This window comes from Artibeus jamaicensis, unplaced genomic scaffold, assembly GCF_021234435.1.
Source record: "Artibeus jamaicensis isolate MK-2021 breed Jamaican fruit bat unplaced genomic scaffold, CSHL_Jam_final scaffold_1689, whole genome shotgun sequence".
In the NCBI taxonomy this organism is placed as follows: domain Eukaryota; kingdom Metazoa; phylum Chordata; class Mammalia; order Chiroptera; family Phyllostomidae; genus Artibeus; species Artibeus jamaicensis.
The window spans coordinates 7,958,679-7,977,190 of record NW_026522029.1 but is presented as its reverse complement, the minus strand read 5'-3'; the positions used below and the strand labels follow the sequence as shown (position 1 = coordinate 7,977,190).

The 18,512-nt window shown below is 43.2% G+C and overlaps 1 protein-coding gene across 2 annotated transcripts in view; it reads left to right on the top strand.

The window, feature by feature from the left end:
* GNAI3 (G protein subunit alpha i3) overlaps positions 1-16,496 on the top strand; it is a 36,334-nt gene extending 19,838 nt beyond the window's left edge. For both annotated transcript variants that reach the window (XM_037152397.2, XM_037152398.2), the window contains exons 4-9: positions 1,479-1,636; positions 3,500-3,628; positions 7,175-7,304; positions 7,673-7,826; positions 13,846-14,058; positions 14,145-16,496. In XM_037152397.2, the coding sequence (XP_037008292.1) occupies positions 1,479-1,636; positions 3,500-3,628; positions 7,175-7,304; positions 7,673-7,826; positions 13,846-14,036 (762 nt within the window). In that variant the 3' untranslated portion in view covers positions 14,037-14,058; positions 14,145-16,496. The remainder of the gene's footprint in view (positions 1-1,478; positions 1,637-3,499; positions 3,629-7,174; positions 7,305-7,672; positions 7,827-13,845; positions 14,059-14,144) is intronic.
* Positions 16,497-18,512: the final 2,016 nt, after the last annotated feature.

Here is an 18,512-nt window from a genome sequence, read left to right as displayed (position 1 = left end):
AGTTTCTAAAATTGGAATTACACTATTATATTAAAAAGTAATGCCTATTGAGGTTTTTGAATACTTGCATGAGTATGGTCAGATTTCAGAACCAAGATGGTGAAAACGGTGCACCATCTTCATAGAAGGGCTTGCTCACTGTTCAGTGCCAGTTTATGTCATTTTTCATCTTTTCTCAGTCATCCATTCCTTTATATTAAATTTTTATCTCTGGAAAGTGAGGAAGGGAATGCAGGTGTTAGGGAAAGTTCCTTAGACAGGGTTGGCTATGTAAAAATACACAGCCAAGGGTGCAGGAAAGGATGGGAGGAATGTTACTTGTCAAACGCCGTCGGGGCCGAAGACCCCCGGTTTGGCAGAAGCACTCAGAGTGCGCTCGGGTTGGTTTTGCTCTGCTCTGCTTTGCTCATGTGGATACACGGGGCTCGGGGTTTTGTGGCTGGGATCGCGCCTGCCTCGGAGATGCTTTTTGCTGGCTGCTTGGTCTCGCGGACTACTTGTGACGCAACTGAGTGGTGTCTTCACCCTCTGCTTTTTCTTTATCCCGAATATGCATTTTTTGAGTATATGCATTTGCATAGTCATTTGGAAATCTCCTTGAGGCAGAGCAGTATTAGATTGGAGTGGGGAATCCTCCCCTGAGACTGGTGTTCCTTTTCATACCATCTGACGTTTAGGGCTGAGGGGAGTCAAGCAAAACAAGTACAGTTCTTGTGGCCCCTTGCGGTCCTTTCTCTCCGTCCCACATTCCAGGTCTGTAACCACTTACAAAGCCCAGCCTTGTGGTTCACCACGTTCTGATCAATCTCTCCTTGTGATTTTCTTTTCTTCCTGCTGCCTTCCCCCCCCCCCCCATCTTATTTAGAGGGTTATTATTTCTCTGGGGAAAATCTAGATACTGAATTTCCCCCGAGGGATTTATCCCCCCTCTGCCCCCAAGCTCCTACACTCCTAAAATGCCTTAGTCTTCCACTTCTTCCTGTTCCCCTGTCTGACCTGAACGGGAGAGAAGAGAACCCTTTTTCCTTGAGTGTGTTTTACTGCCTTTGACATGTGTAGACTTCGCCTCTTAACGTGCTAGTCTTTTCATTCTGTTTTTATTGTAGGCTTCCTTGAACAGAATGCAAATGAGTTCCATGTGTCTGTCTCCCAGGCCAGTTTTTTCCATCAAAACTTCTGAGTAGCCAGGTTGGAGATGTGTAGGCCAGTCAGAAGAGACCCTGGCAGGAGACGGTGGTGTGCGGAGAAGGGTTAGGAGAGTGAAATCCTTCCTCAGCTCGGCTCTGCGCTTCCACCCACTGCCGACATGGATGGAGACTTCATGTGCATTCTCTCAGACTGCCCTGCCAGCTACGTCTCTCGTGCCTCGTTTAAAATGCTGTAACATATAGTGCTGTGTGTGGTGGTGCATGTGTGTTAAAGAGACTCTTGTCAAGTCTTTAAGAAATGGAGAATCCCTCGTCTCTCTCTCTCTCCAGGATGATGCCCGACAGCTCTTTGTCTTAGCTGGCAGTGCCGAAGAGGGAGTCATGACCCCTGAACTCGCAGGCGTGATTAAACGGCTGTGGCGAGATGGCGGGGTGCAGGCTTGCTTCTGCAGATCCAGGGAATATCAGCTCAATGATTCTGCCTCATAGTAAGTAATTTCTCTCTATGAAACCATAGCAGACTAATTTGGTGACTCTAGAGAAAGTTCATTGCTCATCCTTAAGGAAGCGTTCAAGTAACAGACGCTCTTCAAAGTCTGTGGACTTCTCAAAGATTGTTCAGTTTAGTTATAGAGCCCTTGGTCATTTTCTGGGACTTGGAGAAAACCATTTCCTCTTGGAATGTAAATGGGAGTCTCGGTCCTGGGGAAGTAGCTGTGTGCTGGTTTATAATCAGCAAGGGAAACTGGTGAGACATCTCTTGATGCGGGGGCCTGGTTCCCTTCCAACTCGAAAGTTCCTCTGCATCGCGGCTTTGCTCCGACTGCCAGCTAACGAGGGAACTTAGAGTTGAAGCATCCCTTTTTTCCGCGCAGCTCTGTGGCTGGGTTGCACTATGCGTTTCTCTGGGAAATCTTGTGCCAGATCGCAGTAGCAGGCTTCCTGTTGAAATAGAATGTTGAGTCTTGGGATGAACTTGAAGCATCTGTTTGTGAAAGAAATTCTCTCGAGTGTTATGTAGTTTTAGAAAACTTGTAATTAATACTTAAGTTATAGCATGCCATCCTATTTTGCTTCTTTTACAACATGTTTATTTTATAAGACCGATATTCAGAATGTTGGGGGTTTTTTAACATGCATTTTAGGGGCTTGGTGAGCGCTTGTTAGTTGTGTTCATTTCTTTACTAAATGAAGACACTTCTAAACATTAAGGTATTTTCTCCAGCATTATATTTTCCTACTTTTTCCATCCTCATTCTAGCTTAAATTGTTATAAGAAGAAATTAAATGGTATTTGAAAAACTTATTCTTTAAGAGAAAATTTGACTTTAGAAGCAGTTCTGGATTCTTGCCCATTTTATAATAATTTTTTTAAATTGGATATAATTGGTAGCTTAAATAATTCTCCCAGTAGTCATCAGAGCTAGATTGTAAGTTTTTTTGTCATACATTCAGTAAGCTCTGAATCCTCCCATTGCACCTGAAGACTGTGATTATAAAGTTATTTTTTCTAATTGTGGATCTCTGCTTGACCTATTCCTTATTAATGATTCACTTACAATGACACCACCTGTTCGTCACTTGTCAGGCCAAAATAACCTTTAGAAACCCCGAAATCGTGAAGAATTTAGTTTATCATGGAGGCAGTTTTTTCATTATTTCACTGACAAACTAAATTGCTTTGAAGGTATTTACAGTGGGTTTTGGCTTAAATTTTTAAAAAACCACAACTTTTAGTTTCATAAATAAAACCAGGAAATACTCATTTGTTTTCTTTATTTTTATTATTGACACTATTACAGATGTCTGCCTGCCTCCCTCCTCCCGTCCTGGCCATCACCACACTGTTCTCGGGGTCCGTGGGTGATACGTACATGTATGTTCCTGGGCTCATCCCTTCCAGAAACACTTATTGAGCATAGTTCTCCTTTTAGTGTTAGTAATTCAAACACCTTTCTCTAACGTCCTACCAAGTGTTTAAACATACAAATGACCCGTTCACTTTCAGTGTCAGGGGGCTTTTGTTTTGCTTTTTACACTGTGCAGTGCACAAATGAATTGCCATTAAATTTCAGGAATTTTAAGAAGAATAACATATTTCTATATTTTAACTTCTTTTTTAACTTGCATTTTCATATTTTTAATTGAGCTTCACAGTTTAATTCTGGTAGAGTTAAAACCATTTTTGTGTAATGTACATAGAACCTACTTGCATTTTCCTATTCTAGGGTCACAAGTTCCTACTATTTCTGTGATACTGAAGATCTCATTCTGTTCTGCCACTTTAGTTTAGGGTCTGCATTTGGCAAGGAACTCGTTTAGCCCATTGATTTGCTGTGTATTTTATTTAGTTACCTCAACGATTTGGATAGAATATCCCAAACCAACTACATTCCAACCCAACAAGATGTCCTGCGGACAAGAGTGAAGACCACAGGCATTGTGGAGACGCACTTCACCTTCAAAGACCTGTACTTCAAGTAAGTCACTAGCCTTTTGGCCGGGCGTGCCAAACAGATTCTCTTCTTTAGTTAGTGTCTCTTCACTGAGGTACAATTTCTCTAGCATTATTGGTTTAGAACTTACTGTATTTATCAGTCAGTATTTTTTTTTAAATTTATTTATTTATCTTTAGAGGGGAAGGGAAGGAGAAAGGGAGAGAAACATCAATGTATGGTTGCCCTTTGCGCATCCCCTGCTGGGAACTGGCCTGCAGGGAATTGGCCTGCGGGGAACCGGCCTGCAACCCAGGCATGTGCCCTGACTGGGAATTGAACCTCGACTGTCTGGTTCGCAGGCCTGAGCTCAATCCACTGAGCTACACCAGCCAGGGCTATTTGAATTTGCTGGAGTCAGTATTTGAATGCTGGAACTGTAGGAGCCCAGATCTTTCTTCTTTCCCCGAATAACATCGATATTTCTGTCCATTTGGAGGAGGTAAACTCAAAATTAATTGTACTTTAGGTATCAGTAAAAGTAATCCTATGGTTACCAGTGTACTGTGTTTTTAGTTTTGTTCTTTTCAGCTGCTTTTTTTGTTGGAACCACAGAAGCAATAGACCCTGAGTATTGTTTAGAAGGGTGACAACAATACTAGAAGGACAGAAAGCCAGCCAAGTGGCTTTGTCCTGCCGTTTGGCATTAAAATAGCGCTGCTTTTCTCACTACCATCGGTCCCTTCTGACCGAGTGCATACCCTTTTAACTTGCATTGAGCGGAGCTCATGCAGTCCTGGCTCTTGGGTGGATCTATGTTCAGCATCCTGCAAAACTGAGTTCTCAGTGCAGCACAGAAGGGAAAGATCCACCTGGGGGTAGAGGCATTGGAGACGTATGATACAAACGGGTGGTTTTAGAGGAAATTCTAGTGTTTCAGTAGCAAAGGTTTTCTCATCAGCATTAGGAATTCTAAAATAGACTCCAGCTTGTCTCCGTGTTAATGTCTGTTATGTTAAAACTGTCTTTGGTTCCTGTTTTCTGCTTTTGGGACCTTTGAGATTAGAAGCAGGCTTTTCCCCTTCAACATGTGATACTGTTTTTAAGCTAAAAAGAACCTCCTAACATTTGTATGCAGAACGTGGTATGAGCATTGTTGCACACACATGGAACTTTTAGCTCAGATCTCTCAGTTTTCTTTTCTCTGAAAAAAATTAATTCAGAGCTTTTGTGAAATCCACGCAGAGTTTAGGTATTACTACATGCCAGTTGAGGTCTTGAAATCTTTATACACCTAACCAGATTGAAACCTGGTACAGGAAATAGCAGTTCAGCCGAATATTTGTAGACTAGAAGAGTTGCTTCTCTTTAGTGCTGGTGAGTTTATTTACCAAGAGTGGCAGGAGCCGCTTGGATTATCACCCACAAAACCGTAAGAATGAGTTGTCTCTTTGTATATTATTAAGATTAGTAATCCATTTATAATCAAATGTTGCCACCTTTATTTAGTGTGGGAAACGTTCTTGTCAGTGTTGTCATAGATCAATCTTCCACTGGTTGTCTTAGGTCAGGACCCACAGCCAGATCAAATGAAGGTACTGCCCCCACTTCATTGCTGGCCTGTAGATGCCCAGTTATGAAGTGCCGTCACTTCCTCCTCGTCCTCATCTCTGGGCAGAACCACAGTCCACTTACTCAGACGTTTGCTGAGCACTCACTCTGGGCAAGGCATTGCATAATTGCTTACTTGCCTCCCAGTTGTGCAGTATGTTTGTAAAATGCTGATGTGTTAGTGAACGATATTGTAAATGTTAATGTGTGCTAAAAGCCACCCGGGGAACTTCATACTGTCCCACCAGTTTTACGAACTTTTCAGAGGAAAACATATTATTGGGGTACCATGGTGTGACTCCTTGAAAGACATCCATGGTGAAATATATGATGTTAGCTTTCCTGAAACTTGTAGTGTGACCCTGTATTAGGGCCAGCCTGTGATTGCATCATTACAGGCATCGTGACCAAAGGTTGGAAAACAGCACAAAGCAGTCAGAAGAAAAAGTCGGGTCATGAAGAGATAAGATGAGCATAAGCAATTAAGTAAATGAACAAACACGTGGCTGAAAAAAGAAAGGGTAATAAGATAACTTTTCAAACACATTAAAAAATTATTCAACTATTTCTTAACTTCTCTTGGTCTCTGCTGGGGGAGTCTTTGAAAATAGACCCTCAGTCACCGTAGATCTTAGACTGTAAACCAGCTTGGCAAGGTTTTTAACCTTTCCAATAACCTTTTGTCATTGTTATCAAACGTATATCTCAAGAATGTCTAACCATTTGCATGCATACCTTCTTATATTTAGTACCGGCTGAGACAGAGCTGTGCAGGTACACCCTGGTCAGGTAGCTCAGTTGGTTGGAGCATTGTCTCAATATACCAAGGTTGCGGGTTCCATCCCTGGTCAGAGCACATATGAGAGTCAACCACTGAATGCATAAATAAGTGGAACAGCAAATTGATGTTTCTCTTGCTCTCCTTTCTTCTCTAAAAAAAGAAATAATACATATATCAATAAATAAAGCTGTGTGGGTGCTTCTTGTGTTCTAGGAGGTAGATGAGGTTGTTGACAGGAGTTCGTCAGTGACTCAGGATGTCCAGTAAGCCCCCAGAAGGGAGCAGTGGACCGAAACTGGTCCGGACGGAGTGTGCAGTGTGTGAGCACTCCAGGCTTTCTTATCACTGATTAGGTTCAAACAGGAACCTAATTCATAATTAGGATTGAGAAACATCGGTTAAGTTTTACTTTTAGATATTGGGCTCTTAAGAGTCCTATTGCAAAATACAATTTGCTTTTTTTCCATAATTAGTCTCAAAAATATTTTCTTCTTTAAGGAAGACATATCTCTATTATACCTCAATTAAAAAATTTTTTTTAAGTAAGAAAAATAAACTTGTGACTCAGTAGGGAGAGGTTATGGAAGAGAATACAAGTTGGGGATTTACAGTTTGTCATGTTCTTTCTTAACTGAAGAGGTAAACCACTGGGGCGGAGCCGCGGCCTGGCGGACATGCCGGGTTCAGACCCCGGCCCATCTGTTAGTGCACGCCTTTGGGCGTGTTATTTAATGTGGGTGCCTCCACTTCTTCATCTGTACCCTAGGGGTGCTTCCCAGAGTGTTTTGAGGGTGAAGTCAACTTAAGATGTTGAGGGTGGTGCCTGACTTCATGGTAAACGCACGGTTAATGTTAGTTACTGGTACTAGCTTCAGTTGTATTAGTCAGCGCCTCATTTTTCCTTCCTGTAACTCATTCCAGTGCTTATTCTGCTGGCTTGGTATCTGATACAAACTTTGATTAGAGAGGCTAAACTATTTCTCTAAAATGAGGATTTTGGTTATTCAAAGTTTTATTTCCTCATGTTCTGTTTTAACCACAAATAATTACTTTGACTACATTTTATCTGCTTCTTTGTCCTTCTGTTACAAATGGGGTTTGGAACATGCAACAGTGGGGAATTCCCTAACCATTTCAACTTAGAGAGAGGTGTGTGTGAGATCTTGCTGAATTTGTGCTTTTTTTCCTCCCTTACTCAGGATGTTTGATGTAGGTGGCCAAAGGTCAGAACGAAAAAAGTGGATTCACTGTTTTGAGGGAGTGACAGCAATTATCTTCTGTGTGGCCCTCAGTGATTATGACCTTGTTCTGGCTGAGGACGAAGAGATGGTATGTTGGGGCTGCTGGCAAACAGCCTGTCCGATGCATCCAGGAAATGGGGAATAACTCGTAGGAAAACTTTGTGCATCCATGGGTTCTTTGAATCCAACTTAATATCCGTGATTTTTTCCTTGTCAGTGAGATTAGATTTTGAGAATATTCATGCCCTGTTAACTCTCAAAAGGTGTGATGGCATGTTGAGCACGTGGGCAGGGTTCAGCCCTCCTATCAGCCGGTCTCCCTGTCCACCCCCCAACCTCCCACAAGCTAAAGGGAGGAGGGCCGCCCCGTCCCGCCAGTGCCGTTGGGTTTGTGGGGAACGGCTGACCCACCTTTACGTTTCGTTGCTGACCTGTCACTCTTTATTTCTGTTGTAGAACCGAATGCACGAAAGCATGAAACTGTTTGACAGCATTTGTAACAACAAATGGTTTACAGACACTTCAATCATTCTCTTCCTCAACAAGAAAGATCTTTTTGAGGAAAAAATAAAGAGGAGTCCATTAACTATCTGTTATCCAGAATACACGGGTAAGGAGTCCGGAAGGGTTTTGGTGGAAGTACCCATCTTAGATCGGCACCTCAGTGACATTCCTGCAGCTGCCTTTTGTTTTGTTTTGTTTTGTTTTGTTTTGTTTTGTTGTCCTTGTGGGCAGTGTTCACTGGGACTGGTATGTGATTAAGTCTAAAGTGCTATTCCAGACAAAAACAACTTTACTAGTTCGCTTTATTTTTCTATCCTTATTTTTTGAGGACTATGGAGAAAAATAAAAATCAAAATTTGGTATAAATACATTTGGTATAAATACAAGGGGAAGGTGCAGTCATTGCACTCGAGAAACTGACATTAGTAGTAGAAAGAGACACACACACAAAGAATTTTCATTGCAGTCTGAAATGGCCGTTCATAGAAGAACGGAAGCAGGAGTTACCTGTCTGGGGTCAGTGTAGTTTTTCTCTAGAGGAAATGACACTTGGAGTGAGACAGTAAGAGGATGAATTAGAAAGCACCAGGTAGACAAGAGAACAGAAACATTTTAGGGAGATGGAATAGCATACATGAAAATGTGGAGGTACCCCGATTGAGGCATGGGTAGACATGCTTTGCCTCCTTGCACAACCACGGAGAGAATTACAACTATATCTCAAAAGAAATAACAACCAGAACTGTCAGAAAATCAAGCTACATGGAAGTCTGACAACCAGGGATTTAAAGAAGCCACACTCACCCAGATGGGTGTGAGGGGCAGAGTTGCAGAGACAGGAGTGGAGACACAGCATGGCACAGAGAGGCCGTGGCAGCAGAACGGGCAGTCCCACCCTCACGTATGATGGATAAATTTCGGGAGGGACATCTTGGGAGCAAGCAATCCAAGCCCCAGACCAGACCACGTAGGCCAGGGTTCCAGCTCCAGGAAGCTAGATTCCCTCATAACTTCTGGCTGTAAAAACCAGTGGGCATTGGGGCGGTGCGGGGAATTGCCGGATTTTCCAGAGAGTCCATTTAAAGGGCCCACACAGACTTAGAACATAGCAAACCCACCCACTATGGAATTCACCACCAGGGCAACAGCTGGAAAGATGCCAGTGGCACACAGGAGTGGGAGAAGTGACTAGAAATGGGGCAAGTGCCGGACAAGCCCACAGAAGCCTGGCAGTGGCATTGTCCCCTCTCTAAGAGGCCTACACAGCAGCATAGCAGGTTGCCCTGCCCTGGTGATTACCTAAGGCTCTGCCCTACATAATTTACAGGTGCCTTTTCTAAGACAGGGAGTCAGAACAGCTCTACCTCACACACAAAACAAACAATGGGAGGCTGCCGAATTGAGGAGACAAAGCAGTACCACCCAGATGAAAGAACAGAACAAAACCCCAGGAAAAGAACTAAACAAAACAGAGACAGCCAACCCATCAGATGCAGAGTTCAAAACACAGGTGATCAGGATACTCAACGAGCTCACTGAGTGTGGCAAAAACGTAAGGGAAGAAACGAAGGTTACACTAAGTGAAATAAATAAAAATCTACAGGGAACCAACAGTGGAGGGGATAAAGCTGAGAATCAAATCGATGATTTGGAACACAAGGAAGGAAAAAAAGTCAGAACAGCAGGAAGACAAAAGAATTTTAAAAAGAAACCAAGGATATGCTTAGGAACCTGTGGGACAACTTGAAATGTACCAACAGCCGAATCATAGGGGGGCCAGAAGGAGAAGAGGAGGAGAAAGAAACTGAAAACTTATTTGTAAAAATAATGAAAGAAAACTTCCCTAATTTGGTGAAGAAAATAGACATAGCAGTCCAGGAAGCACAGAAAGTCCCAAACGAGTTGGACCCAAAGGGGACCACGCAAAGACACATGGCGATTAAAATGCCAAAGGTTAAAAATAAAGAGAGAGCCCTGACTGGTGTGGCTCAGTGGACTGAGTGCTGGCCTGGAAACCAAGGGGTTGCGGATTCACTCCCCAGTCAGAGCACATGCCTGGGTTGTGAGTCAGGTTCCAGTTGGGGGCATGTGAGAGACAATCACATTGATGTTTTCTCTCTCTCTTTCTCTCTCCTTTCCCCTCTCTCTAAAAATAAATAAATAAAACCTTCAGAACAAACGTAAAAGAATACCTAGGAATAACTTTTTAAAAAGAGATAAAGAGAGAACCTTAAAAGCAACAAGAGAAAAGCAGAGTTACCTACAAAGGCGTTCTCATAAGACTCTCAGCTGATTTCTCAAAGGAAACTTTGCAGGCAAGAAGGGACTGGCACAAAGTATTCAAAGTGATGAACAGCAAGGACCTATATCCAGTATGACTCTGTCCAGCAGAGCTATCATTTAGAATGGAAGGGCAGATAAAGAGCATCATCACCAAGCCAGTATTACATGAAATGCTAAAGGGACTTAAGAAAAAGAAGATGAAAACCATTAAAAGGGCAACAGATTTACAACTATCAAAAACTGAATCTAAAAAAAACCCCACAACAAACTAAGCAAACAACCAGAAAAGAAACAGAGTCATAGGCATGGAGATCATTTGGAGGGTTATCAGCTGGGAAGGGGAAGGGGAAGAATGGGGGGAAAGGTACAGGGAATAACAAGCATAATTGGTAGGTACAAAATAGGGAAGTGCCAAGAACAGCGTGGGAAATACCTAAGAACTTAAATGCATGACCTATGGACATGAACTAGGGCAGGGATTACTGGAAAGAAAGAGGGTACCAAGTGGAGGGGGGAAAATTGGAACAACTATAATAATATAATAAAATATGTTTTCAAGAAAATGAAAATATGGAGGTAAAAAAATGACACCATTTGTTCTAGATCCTAGTAGGAACTTGGTGTAGCTGGAACTTTAAGTGGGGGAAGAACTGGTTGGAGAGACGGACAGGCATGCTCATGGAGGGCCTCGTTTCTCTAGCTGAGACAGTAGGAGCTCTGGAAGGATTTTAACGGGTGGATGATGTCCTAGAAACTGCTTCAAAAAGATTATGCGGGCAATGGCAAAAAAGATAGGGGAGTTTAATTAGGACTCTGGATACAAACAAAACTTTCAGTGAAGATAGAGGTACATGTCATAGAAACTATGGCAAGAATGCAGAGTGCAGACGTATCTTAAGAATGCAGCTAGAATTAGGAATTAGAAATTGGCAAGACCCCTGGAAACATTTCTTTCCCTATTTCTCTCCTCTTTCTGTGTCTTTATCCTCTCTCCTTACCAACTTTTTCTGCTGCTCGGTTTATGCGGTAGGAGATGGTCCTGCCACAGTTCCTATGTTTCCTCCATTTAAAAGACTAAGCTAGACGGCGGTCAGTTGGCCCCACATCCAAATTCCTAGGAGAGACATGACCACCAGAGCTGTAGTGCCCTGACCTTTATTTGCTGCACAGACACTGAATGCTGTCTACGAGGTGTCCAGGGTGAGGGAGGGGGAGGAGTCACAGGTATTCCCAAGCGTTCTGTCCTTTTTTTTTTTTTAAAGACTTTATTTATATTTAGACAGAGGGGAAGGGAGGGAGAGAAACATCAATGTGTGGCTGCTTCTTGCATACCCCGCACTGGGGAACCTGGTTTGCAACCCAGGCATGAGCCCTGACTGGGAATTGAACCAGCGCCCCTTTGATTCACAGGCCAGCGCTCAATCCACTGAGCCACACCAGCCAGGGCCCAAGAGTTCTGTCTTGATTGGGTGCTGGTGCTGTGCTTTGGATTTGTATTTAGGAATGTAGATATTGACGCGTCTGTGGAACATCTAGATAGAGCTATCTAATAGACAGTTACATACATGGCCTTGGAGCTTGTGGGTTAAGGTATATTGATTTGAGATATAGTATGGAAATGAGAACAACTTAGGGTAATGATGCAGAATGAGGAGAGAAAAGGACCATGGGTGGAATGAGAGAGAAAGCCAACTTGTATCAGCAGGAGAGAAAGAAGGGTTGATAGAGGATTAAAAGAGAAGAGCCAGGAGAGTTAAAGTATCAAAAACTAAGAGGAGAGTTGAAGGAGCGAGGGCTGGTCACTAGTGCTGTTTACAAAAAAAGAGCGAAAGATGCACATTGGAAAGTGGCCTCTGGGCTTGGCCATTACTGGGAGCAGTTTCAGTGGAGTGAATGGGTGTGGGACCAGGTGAATGTTTATAGGCTTAGAGGTAAGAACCTGTAGCAAAAGAAAGATTACAGAAAGTGGATGTGATTGGTGGAGCGATAATTGTAAGTGGGTGGGGAAAGGAGGAGTCATGAGTCCAGGTCTGATGAGGGGAGCACAGAGTGGCATGTCCGTGTAATGGGATGGGGTTCGACCGTAAGAAGGAGCCTTTCTTCCTCTTTATGTACTGATGGTGCGGCAGCTTGGGTGAGCTCCGCGAGCATCGTGGTGAGTGGAAGAAGCCAAACACAAAGCATCACGTTTGTGTGTTCCTGTTATATGATACTTCCCAAATAGGCAAATCCGTAGAGATGGAAAGCAGATTGCTTGGCTGGTGGTCATCAGGACTTTGGGGGGTGGAGGGATGAATGGGGGGTGATCACTTACAGGGAATGGGGTGCCTTTCTAGGGTGGTGAACAAGTTTTGGAACTAGAGAGCTGGTAGTTGCATAACATTGTGAATACAGGAAATGCCACTTCTTCTACGTCACGTTAATTTTACCTCGACTTTTAAAAAAGTCTAGACAGCAACTGAATTTTGTACTAGAAGAAAAACATCTCTCAGACCAAAGGTACAAAAATGAGTAGAGATAGCTGTAACTTTTAAAGCAAGGTGTTGAGCTAAAAGGTTAAGATTCTAGGAGCTGAAAGGTTAAGATTCTAGACTAAGCCCCATGAAAGTGGGAAATGTGGTCGTGGTTCTGAGTGAGGTGGGTGTGAGCACTGGGCGAGTTTATGTAGAGAGTAGGCAGGTTTGGGGGGGAGAAATCTTTCCCAAGACAAGTGTAAGGATTGACATTAATGTTCCAGCCGGGACTCTTCACACAGAGCCAAGAGCCTTGGTTGCCACATTTTATATATATATATGTATGTGTGTGTGTACATACACACATGTGTACACACACGTTCAAGCCTCATTTCCATTGACTTTATTATTCCTAAGGACTCTCACAGTCTTAGGAAGTCTAACAGCTTTCCCAAGTATCAATTTATGTTCCTACCAGACAGAATTGATTTTTCAATCATCTGTCTCTCTTCGATTAGGGAAGTTCTGCAGATCTCAAGAAAACCATTTCAAGCAGCTACCAAGCTGCCTTCCTTAAGTTTTTAAAATATTCTGTTTAAATAATACCTATTTCCTTCATAAGTTTTTCGTTGTTACTTAGTTTTTGTATACTTAGTTGCTGGTATTTGTTTTTTGTCATGCTTACTGTCACTGAAAGGAGCCTCTGGTTCACAGGAAGGACTGTGTTTTTGTTGCATTTCCCTGGCCCCGATAAATAGATGTGCAAATAGACAAGACGGTGTAGGACGCAGGTGATAGAAGGTGTTAATCACAAATGGGGTTTACTTTTGGTCCCCCCACCTTTAAAAAATAACAGCACTATGGAGATACAGGCCACATACCATAAAATTCAGTACTTTGAGGTGTATAATTTAGGGCCCTTTCCCTCTGCATCTATTAGCTTACCTTTGGCCATTTAAATTGTCACCATAACCAAGGCTAAGCCCCCTTAACAATAGAATGATTTTGAAAAGTGTGACTTACTCACAGTCACTTCAAGGAGCACACACAGGCTTTGTGACCTTTTAAACAATTGTGTTCTAGAAATGCATCCGCCTACTTCCCTGGTTTCCTTTTATACTTTCTAGACATTTGGCCAAAAATTGTCAAAGGGGAAAGAAATACTTAAAGTTTTATTTTCCTGGATCTTTGTGATGATTTTGTTTAATTTTTAATGATGCGTGTCTGCGCTCAGGAAAAAATCTAATAGTGGTTACAGAAATACAAGAATCTATTCATATTCAAAGCGGGGTCGCACCCCCTCTCCATCAGCAAATGGTGCTGGCCTGACTTCACTGAGTTCAGGCAGCTGTTCAAATTTGAACTGAGGATATTGGGTGTCTGCTTCAGGTTCCAACACATACGAAGAAGCAGCTGCTTACATCCAGTGCCAGTTTGAAGATCTGAACAGAAGGAAAGACACCAAGGAGATCTACACCCACTTCACCTGTGCCACCGACACCAAGAACGTGCAGTTCGTGTTTGACGCCGTCACGGACGTCATCATTAAAAACAACTTAAAGGAGTGCGGCCTGTACTGAAGCGTGTGGAGGCGAACAAAAGGTACAGCTTCGGACCGTTCTGTTACCAGTGCTGCAGTGACGCATCTTAGCAGACCTTCTCTGATTGAGAACGTTCTTCTTTTCTAGTTGCTGCAGTGTGGAGTGCCGAGACCAGACTTCTGCCCTCTCTCTGGGCAGCGGCAAGCACGAATGGGACCGGCGACGGTGGCAGCCTGCGGAATCTTAGCACTCTTTAGCACAACCTTCTGTACTAGGGAACTCTTCATTGACACGAGATGCTGAAATCAGACATTGGAATTCGAGCAGCTGTAAAGTATGAATCAAGACATCACTTGGATTTCTTAGTCTCAGATGTTTAGGGCAGATGTGAAATTGCGGTGCTGCATCCCAGAACTTCGATACGTAGCTTCCTCTTTTTTATTTTTACTTCTCCACAGACCATCGGTAGTTCTTTAAAAAAAATTCCCATAAAGAATAACTTTACTAAATTTTATTCCTTTGTTTACAAAAGAATCTTTATTAAACACACAGTCTTAACTATGCACATGATATGAGCAGATCGTCTTAAAAACATTCCTCTTCGTAGGACCTGTTGTTTTTACTCTTGGTGTGGTTGGAATGTAGTATTTCTGTAACAATCTAATTCTCCAGTTACGGGGCTAGAACTATGACTTTTTGGATGAAATTTATGTTCCTATCCTGTTGAAGTACCATTATGGTTTCTAAGTGGTAATTACATTGGAGAGTTCTGTAATAAGATTCTAGCGCTCTCTCTTTTTTTAAGCGTAGGGTTGAAGGCTAACCCGAATTATGCTGATTACCAAATCACTAGATAAATGCTTCTGCGATATGCTAAAGTCAGCCTCTTGGATAGAACTCTCAGGGCAGCTGCCAACCAGAAATGCAGATTGCTCAGTTTCACACAGAACCGGTGACTCCGCTGCTACGTCCCTGCTAAACTGACAGCTTCAACTCTTGCTTGTTCGTCTCAGTCCCAGGGAGTTTCGTAAAAGATGCCCTTTGTTTCTCATCTTCCATGGCCTTTTCTGGTGTGGGAAACATCTGAAGTGTATTAACAGTGCATGCTTTTCCTTTGTAAACGTGGTGCCAAATCCCTGTTTGCCATTGTTTTTATTGTAGCAACGTTAATTATAGTAATCCGTAGTACCTTCTTTTGCCGAAACTATTGCATTTTGGGGCCTTTTTCCCCTTTGCTGTGTGTACAGATTTTAATCTGTGATAGTTGGCAGCAGTATTAAAATGGTGAGTAAAGAGTCCAGGTTTGTTCCTGTTTGTAACTAGTCCTTTCTGGAAATATTTTCTTGTGGTTTTTTTTTGCCCCTGCCGAGTGTGCTCTGGGCTTTGTCTGAGAGCGGGTTTAGGTGGAAAGGTTCCCCGAGGGTCTTGTCTTTCGGTGTGATAGTGATGTTGCTTCTAGGCCAGTCTGCGGCCCTAGGTCCTGTCTGTGTAAGTGATCTGCTCAAAACCGCTTTCCAGGCTTACATTCTGGTTGTGTGAGCGCCCCATGAACCCCAGCCTGCAGTGCGGTCTGTACGGGGCCCAGCAGGTGTCGGCACCTGGTGCGTGGTCCTGGGGAGGCAGACGAGGAGGATGCATTTGGGGTGGTCCGTGTTTGTAGTTGGAGCAGTGCCTTTCGGGGTCCAGTCTTTCAGGTTGGATTCTGTTTCTTTTGATGTGACCCTTCACTAGTTTAAGCGAAAAGAGTTGTTTGGTGGTCATCAAATCTGGTTCAGAAAGCAAGCCGCAGTAGTGCAGTGCCTTTATTGGTAGTTTTTGTTCGGAATTTTTTTTTTCTCTTACTCCTTGGAAAAGTATATGCAGATGGTGAACTGTGTTAGCTAACAATTTTTTTTAGGCTTGGGAAAACTATCTAAAAGAAAGAAGATGATCAGCTTCAATTGGTGACTGACTTATGCCCACAGTGTAAATAGGGTTGATAGTTCTCGTTTGTTTTGAATTTATCTTGACTGTACTTTGTAAATAGACTCATCCCGTTACGAGAACTGCTCCAGTGTTGCCTTAACGGAAGTCTTTCCGTGGTCTGCACTGATGGGATGGTGCTGCTGATGACCCAGAGTAACAGATGAGCAAAGCAGTAATATTGTTCTAAAATGCATTTTGTATTTTCATACGTCTGTATGTTCATTTTTAGCCCTTTTTTAGGGAAAATTGTAGTTCTCCACTTCTTGGTGTCTACAACAGTCATTCTCCATTTACGTGAAGGCCATCCCTTACCTGCTATCCCAAATAACTTACCTAAATGTACATTCCTTGTGGGCACAGGGCACAATTTAAGTCAGTGGTTTTCAAATATGCCTTATGTCAAAATCTCCCGATCCATCTCAGAGACTGACTCTTGGCCAGCAGACTAGCAATCTATAACTTTCAAAAGGTTATTCTGATCATCAGCCTTGCTAATCACTATTACATTTTGAAATAAAAGATTTTTTTCTTTGGGCAGAGCTAGAATATGTGTGTGAGGCACCATATCTACTAGGATGGGGAAAAAGGATTGTTATTGGTAAGCAAAGAAACTAAAGGTTGCCCGGTGCTCTATCTGGAAGAATGCTGGAGATTTGTGGCAGGTCACGTTTCAGAATTCAGGTGGTCAGGCTTTGGACGACCACGAAATCACACCTAAGAACATTAGATTTTAGTAAATGAAAGCCAGTGTGTAAAGGCCCGGCAGGAAGGCCTGCAGGGCGTGCCGTTGACAGCCATGCCTCCTCCACCTGGCCGACTCCGGGCCGCAGAGTCGCCATCCGCCAGACTCCACGCAAAGAGGAAGCGTTCTGCTGCTTCCCGGCCCGTCTTCCCGGCCCTACGCTCTCAGCCTCGCGACAGGTTGCACCTCCTGGCACGAACATTCCAAAAACTCCTACAGTTGTTCGTAAGTGGAACTTGAGCTGACATTTTCCTCTTAGACTGTGTTAGATTTCTAAGTCTAGTTCAGTGTAGCATTTCTTTATTTTCCCTGATGGATTGTTTTTTCACAATGTGCTGCATTCGAAGAATAGATGGACCAAAATTTTTAAGATTGTTCTCTTGCCTTGTTCTTTTTATTCTCCCATGTATTTGCTTTATTACATGCAAATTTTGGAGTATTTAAAAATAATTGCTGGTTCTCCTAATTCGTTCGCCCACCTTATTTTCATACATGCTGGTCATTGTTCTCTGATTCGTAGTGGTGACTTTCTTTGGACACTTTTGTATGGCCTGACTAGTCACCTCATCCGTTACCCATTTGTGTAGCATAGTTCTGGAGTTTCCCGTTGCGGAGCTCCTTGCTGTAAGTCACACGTAAGGTAAAGTTAGTCTCGTTCCAATCAAACCCTGCCTTTGACCGATTTCCCCCCTTACAGGTGTTCAAAAAAATCACAGTCCTCTCTACTTACTCATTTATGAAAACTGAAGCACCTACGAAGTCTTTCATATGCGGCGCTGCCTGAAAGTCATCTCAGTTTCTAGACTGCCGGGTCCTTTTTTTATTCTCCAGGCTTCGCAGCACAGGTGAGGGCTGTGACCCTGTACCAGCCGCAGCTCTCCACAGAGCTTTGAGGCCGTCCAAGTGCAAGAGAAAACCAGGCTGCTCCCAGGCTTCCCACTGAAAGTCTTGCCCTGGCCGGGTAAATCAGAGTGTCACCCAATGGCGCTGGTTTGATTTTCGGTCGGGACACACACCAGAACCAACCAGTGAGTGCATAACAGCGTTGGATCAGGAATCAATGTTCTCTCTCTAACAGACCAATTTGAAAAGGTTGATCTTGCTACCAACGATTGGGAAGTTAAGGAAAGATGTAAGAGAGGCCCTGGAGAACTCACTTCCAGGATGGTCGAGATGTGTGTCATCTTAGGTTTTTTGGGGTTTAAACACCATCCCCCCACCCCTGCTTTCCCATAGCCTTTTACGGGTTACTTATTTCCTCCAAGGAGCACGCACATCAGGACAAGTCAGGGCAGGGCCGTTATTTCTGATGCTGTGTGGAGCTCAGGTCTAGTCTGACTCAGCCTGCTCGGGAATAAGTTGATAGGGAATGGTGTATGGGAGTAGGTACCGAGATGCAGGGTTAAGGTGTGTGCATTCCTTGGCTAAGCTACTATATGAAGATGTCTGAGACCAGTCTGGGAGCAAGAACTTTCAAATAAATTCCCCAGGCAGTTCCGATGCTTCCATCCTGGGCCAACATTCAGGGACAGCTGGGTGGCACCTAGTGTTAAATACCAACATGAGCCGCACACGGGTAACAGCAACATCCCCAGTGGATGGCTGAGTTATTTTTATTTGCTAATAACAAGCACATTTTATGTGTGGCTTTCAGTGCCTTCCCCCAAAAACATTTATTTAGTACGAGACCTGGTTAAAGAACATTCCTACATTTTAGATGTTTCGTTTTTATACAAAATTAAAACAAGAAACAGGCTTCTAAACATTGTGTTTATTTCACTGCATTTACTTATGCAGTGGAAATTGAA